General features: G+C 37.0%; 1 protein-coding gene across 1 annotated transcript in view; it reads right to left on the bottom strand.

The window, feature by feature from the left end:
• Positions 1-5,319: 5,319 nt before the first annotated feature.
• The window catches only part of LOC136807623 (enolase 4-like), a 29,600-nt gene continuing 28,301 nt past the window's right edge, over positions 5,320-6,618 (bottom strand). The window contains exons 11-12 of the mRNA XM_067064219.1: positions 6,522-6,592; positions 5,320-6,076 (exon numbers count right to left, since the gene is read on the bottom strand). Coding sequence (XP_066920320.1) covers positions 5,885-6,076; positions 6,522-6,592 — 263 coding nt within the window. The 3' untranslated portion in view covers positions 5,320-5,884. The remainder of the gene's footprint in view (positions 6,077-6,521; positions 6,593-6,618) is intronic.

Here is a 6,618-nt window from a genome sequence, read left to right as displayed (position 1 = left end):
AACTGCAGTCCCTTTTCTATATTTGTAACATTTACACTAATTTTTTGCTGCAGTAAATAGCTTATGTTTTAGCCATTCAGAAATCACTACCCTAAATTCTTGGCCAAACATCTTACATCTACACTGCTACCTAATACATCTACAATCCCTACCTAAATTTGTAAAATCTTCAAACCCCAGCTTGATTGTTATTGAAAGTCCTGAGGACTGGAGAAAAATGAACCTTTAAATGGATTATATTTTTTGACATTTGTTTTTTTTTCTCTAGTTTATACGTCAAAAATTATTGAAAAAAATGAAGAATTACAGAAAAATCTACAACCCCCACATGAAAAAAGTCACCCCTACATACATAGGTTTATCCCCACCTGAAATTTCTCATCAACCCAACCCCAATTTTTTTCCAAAAATCCAAAAATCCTCAACATATTGACATTTATTCAACTCATTGCACAGGCTGTTAGATAAAAGTCCCTTGAGAAAGCAAGACATAAAAAGATGACATGAAAGGTTTATTACTTTTGTCAGATGCAGCTATTAAAATGACTTTTCCAGACATATCTATCTTTTTGTATATGAATGTCAGAAGAAGCGAGATTGATAAACTTGGTGGAACTGGAAGTATCAAAACAAAGTTGTTGTCAAAGTAATTTAAGAGCAAGTGAAAATACAGTATCAACAATTCCATATTTCGACCAACTGTTCCAAGTTAGAGCCGCCAACAGTACACAAAGGATGTGAACATTAGATCAACTTACAGTATCAACACTCCCTTCTCACAGACCCAGTATAGGATTTTTCAGTCAGTGGGGATAAAAACAACGGACTGAAATTCAACGGAGATTAATATTCTCATATTTTTCATGGCTGGAGGTTTCAATTTTTTTGTTTTCAAGTCAGAAGATTCAGTGGGGATGGGAAAAATAGCGTAAAATTTTCCAATGAGGATTGGTTTATTTGATTACCGTCAACTGCTCTAACTTGGGAAGATTGGTCGAAACATGGGACTGTTGATATCTGGCCTGTATTTTCCCTTAATGTTAAATCCCTTTGACAACAAATTTGTTTTGATAACTCCACCAAGTTTATCAATCCAGATCAATCATACTTTCTGTCAAAACATGTCACGATAACTTTCACTGGTAGCGCGCCCTTTTTAACTTTCTTGTTTTCATTCAAAACAACCGGACGCCGATTGGAGAATTAGAGAACGCCCGCTGCCTAACCGCCTATTGCTTGTTGGGAAAATCCGCGAAATTTTAAGTCCCAATGGAAATTTGGAAGGGCCTCATCTGCGAAATATTTCTAAACAAAACTCAAAATATGTCAAATAAATACTATTTGAATGGTTACTTGCATCAAAGAGGCGCAAATAATGTGTATTTCAACAACCAACATGCATGATTTGACAGTAAAAGTCACAAAATCGTGAAAATATTGTCAACCAATAGTGCCATCCGCCAGTATACACTTAAACTCGTATATCAAGATTACGGGATTTTGAGTATGGGCCGATTTTACTTTTGTTTTGAGTGGTTTCATTTTCGATTTCAAGCCAACATCTTAGCAACAGGGTGTTCGCCCATAGTTACAGGGGTTTGTGCAAAAAACTGAACATAGAAAATTTTCCAAATCCCCCATTTCGATTAAAGCAATGAAAAATGAAACTTTTCTATGTTTCACATTTTTGCACCTATTCTTTAAAATGAAAATATTAAAGATTTTAAGTTCTTCTTTTATTCAATGATTTTTTACGGCACTTTGTTGCCAATCTAACTCTCGCATCAAATTCCCGCTTTCTTCAATAAATTGAAGATGAGAAAAAACCTAAGCCTAGTATGAACCCCCCCTTTTTTAAGGGGGGGGGGATCCAAGTTTTCAAGGAAGGCTTTATAGGGGGGATGGGCAATTTTCCAGTTAAAATGGGGGGTTTGAGCTTATAGGGGGGGATCAAATATGTTTTGAATCAGATTTTGTTTTTCCTTGTTTTTTAACTATTGCCAATAAAAATGTTCGAAATTCATCAAAATTCTTCCCCAATACTGGGAGTACAAATTATATGCTGGGGGCTCGGACCCCTGTAAATGGTGCGGGAGCAAAATATTTTAAAAATAGGGGGGATACCTTTATAGGGGGGGATGAAATATTAATGGGGGGGTTCAGACCCCTCTGCACACTATGCACAGATCACGGATTGAATCAAATATATGAAGGGTGGGATTTTACAGCCGTCCGTCGTGCAAGGCACTGAGTGAGAGGCCACGGTTGCCAAAAAGAAGGGCCGTTTTAAATGCGGCAACCTCATTGGTGGAAATTTGATAAACAGCTGCGAAGGAGCGCTGGGAAGTAATCAGTAGCAGAGAACACTTTCGTTTTTGTTGCAGATTTCGATATAAACTTCTCTCAGGGATTATTTTGTCAATGTACATGTACACATGTGTTGTGTCAACTTGTCAGCATTGTATTGTTGTAAAGGAAAAGATAAAAGCAGTTACATCAAAATGCCTCGAAAATATCAATATGAAAATTGCGTAATCAGAGAACGTATGTCTCGCTCATTATAAAATGGCCGAGACAAACTTTCAATAATAGGATTGTAACATCGAGTTAAGTCCCTTTTGTTAAGTCATCAGGGGGTAAATAAAACAGACCTTGATACATTTATCGTTCGTTTCAACTTGACAATTCGTTTAAAACTCAGCCTCCTAAATATTTGGGGTAGGTAAAATATGTACAAAGAAATTCATACTTTTCCAACCCGGCGAATCTTTAAAAAAGAAGCGAATAATAAAATATAATTGCCCTTTCCAAATAAACCTCTTCGGTGGCGAGCGTAGTCTACTCTGACGTAATTGTAAAATTTATGTGATGGGAGTTTGACATAGTAATGTAATGTTGTCTGGGGGATTATGAAGTTCTCTGGAATTTCGATTGCATTTATTCAGGTTGATTTTTTATGACTTCTAATGGTACTTTTTCTAACGAGTTTGATTACTCTGTTCTCACACTTATGTCTTTTTTTTGCGTCCTTTTCCGTGATTACTTTTATTTATATTTTTAAAGACAGGTAAGAAGGCATATTGATGTAACTGAAAAGAGGTAAGACTAGCCTAGTTTCTAATCCTGGTATAGGAGTTTAAGTTTAGACTGTCCGCGAAATTAAGTTCCCGCAAAATTTTTGAATTTCGCGGATAGGCCCAATCGCGAAATTTAATCCCTGCGAAAGTTTATCCCATTAAAGTAACGAGTGTGTAACTTGCTGCGTGAGTGACGTCAATCGCTCCATCGTTTTGCCACTAATTTGGTCTTCTTCGTTCCATACGGATTTTTTTCATATTTCGATTTAAAAGAAGCCTACTCGATGCGAAAGAGAAATTGTGTATTTTTTAATACGCCATTCATTAACTCAAATCAAATGACTTTGGAAATTCGGTGAAATGGTGGCCAAATGGCCGTCTCATGTGTTTTGTCAGATAATCCCAAGTTGGAGCATCAGTTGACAGTATTTTCAATGGTGACAAAAATTAGAAAATATTTTTCCATCTGGGACTATATTTTGGCCAATTTTTCCAGTGGGGAGGGGTCCTAGTGGGTCTATGAGAAAGGGGTGTGTATCAGTAAGCCAATGATAATATGTAGGAGGAAATAAGGTCCTGTCACGTCGGCCCTGAACTGTATGATTTTGAACTTAAAAAAGTCCCAAAGATGCCTCGAACTTGGCCAGCGCATGTTCAGGCCAGGCTTTCAAAGGCAGAAATCTAAAAATTTGTGGCCTGAACATCAAAACAGCCCAAAGAATGTGTTGCTATTTTGGCGCGCCAAAATACGAACCAAAAAAATGTTCGGTGTAGGGGGCTCACAACAACACACACACACCAAGTGCCAAGGCACAACACCCTACAGCCATGCCAAATACCGTACTTACCTATAACAATCCAAAATGTACCTTAACAATCAAACACTTTTTTCAGAGCACTGATTGCGATTGGTTCATTTAGGTCATAATTTTAAAGTTCCAATTATCTGATTATTCACGGTCAGACTGTCAGACGGTGTAGCAGGTCTGGACAGAATGAGAACAGTAGAACCAGTACAAAGAAAACATACCTTGATTATCAAGATGATATACAAGAGTGTTCTCCTTGATTACTCACTTGATGAAGTTGATGCTTGATCAGTCTGCCAGTCTGCCACCACTTAAAATCGGATTTCGATATTGACAAGACTGTGGAGCAATACAACGCCATACTCTTGACTCCCGAATAGACGGGGGGGGGGGAATAAGCAGGGCAGGGGGTAGGAAAATTTTCTAAATTCTAATAAGCGGGGGGGGGGGGGGGGGGGGGTAATTTGAAGACAGAATTTTGTTTAACTGATATGAATTTCAACATCAAAAAAGAAACTTTAACAAATTAACACGTAAAATAAGAACCAATACTAACAAAAAGGAAGATTTTAACAAGTTTAAGGTCTATCTACACTGTAATAAAATATTGAATTATTGGAATTTAATTTAACGGGGGGGGGGGGTCTTAATAATAAGAGCGGGGGATGGATTTTTTTCTCTTAACAATTAGCGGGGGGACGTCTATTTGGGAGACAAGAGTAGATAAATGAGGCCCCAAATGTGATTGCCAGGAAATTTGCCCCCAGAAAATTACCCCGGCTTTTTGTCCAATATTGAGATTCAGCATGTTAAAATATTGGATATATATCAACGTTGAATTTGAACATGTTGTAATAAGTTATCTGAAGACTTGGATAATCTCAATGTCGGTGAAAATTAATGGGGGCCCATTGATGGTGGCAGTTTTCCTCTCACCGATAAAAATGGGGTCACTTCAAATAGATCTTATCCTTATCGGAGTTTTTGATTTTTCTAAAAAAGCGATGCATTGTGGAATTGTTTCGGGAGTATTACAATAGAAATCTCTTAGGAAGTCCTCGATTGCTATTTTTTCCATCCCTAATTTGAATTTTCTGGCTCGAAAGCAATGGAAATTTGAGTGAAGTCTTGGGGAAAATCAACACTTATTTTTGTTCAAATTTTCGACTATTTGGTCAGATTTTCCAAAATTTTGACCTTTTTATACTTTTTACACCCTTACAATTACAGTGTACTTTCTCTCATCTTGGCTCATTTCGACCCTTATAGCGCCCTCTTGAAATTTGGGAAGTCTGAAAAAGGCCACCTTACGCATTTCTTACATCGAGTACCCCCTCCCGAGAAAGCCAATGATTTCCCATCCAAAATACGCGACCTGCGTGGTTATCACACAGACTTCAGATTGAAAGTAAAATTCAATACATACATTTTAAGTTTACATCGAAATCTTTTTTATAAATAGTTACTTAACAAATCATTAGATCATAAAAATATATTGAAATTAAACTATAGTATTTACAAACCAAATTATTAATCAAAATAAATACAGTGAAACTACTTTACATCACTTGCCCTGTGGCTGTGATGTAAAACACACTGTTTGCCCTTGCCTAAGGCCTAAAGCTATCGTTAAATCAAATTTTTTTTGGCAAGGAAGCTACTTTCTATTGGGATCATAAATGCCTAAAAACTTAGAAGAAGATCAGAATGCGAGACTATTCCTGAATATTACCCCCTGTTATAGTGAATTCATTAATTACTATCATGCTTTTTGCTTTTTGCAGAATAGCTGCACTTAATTCTGCCGAAATTCCATAATATCATTTAAAGCTAGAAAGCTCACTTCAAATTCCTTATACCAGGGGTGTGTTTAACATCTCCTGCGCATAAAATAACAAATTACCCCAGTCTTTGGAGATGATAAATGTTGTGATGTCGTGTTCCCAATCCGAAGAGTGTTCTTATGGAACAGACTGCTTTTATCTTTTCACAAAACAATCACTCCACAGGAGCCTGTACAGCCGCTTCTTCGTCTGGAACTTTCGAACGGAAAATATAACTCCTTTCATCATCAAAACTTTCATTGTCAACAGGAAGACTTTCTTTAATATCCAACATGTATTGAAGTGAGTTTGATCCAGCACCACAAGGAGTTGTAACTCGAATGAAAGTCGCGCCGAATACAATACTCTTAAACAAGATGAATACTTAGTAAGTACAAAGCACTCTTTCAAATGTGATTGATTTAGCTTTTCTGTCCATTGGCATTAGTCTTTTTCATAGGATTCGTGTTTTAGTAAATGATTTTTTCCTATGTCGCTGTTAAGCTCCAAGCAGATTCCTATATTCTACGCATGTCACTGCCGCATTCTCTCTCCCAGGTCTAGCGAAAACAGAAAAGGGAACAGACTCCGTCACTCCCGACAGTGAACCCAGGTATACTTTTCGAGATTCTTACTTGATCTAAACGCTTTGAGAGCACCGAGAATTAGGGAAGCCTTTTATTCAAAAACGAAAATAGCACCTAATAATCTCATTTATGATATTTTAAGTACTTTCCCCACGCGGATGCCTTTTAAGCTTTTTATAATGAATAAAATAAAGAGAGTCTGATGACTATTGAGTAAACACATACCAAATCAACAGACGCAGTTGAATGTTGTACCAAACCCCATTCATCGTTCATCATCAAAATACCGTCCTTTTCTGAAAGCAATATAAAGAGCATTAGA

Source organism: Clytia hemisphaerica, unplaced genomic scaffold (assembly GCF_902728285.1).
Source record: "Clytia hemisphaerica strain Z4C2 unplaced genomic scaffold, Clytia hemisphaerica genome assembly, whole genome shotgun sequence".
Lineage (NCBI taxonomy): Eukaryota > Metazoa > Cnidaria > Hydrozoa > Leptothecata > Clytiidae > Clytia > Clytia hemisphaerica.
Note: the sequence above shows the minus strand (reverse complement) of the source record. Positions and strands in the feature narration are given on the sequence as shown.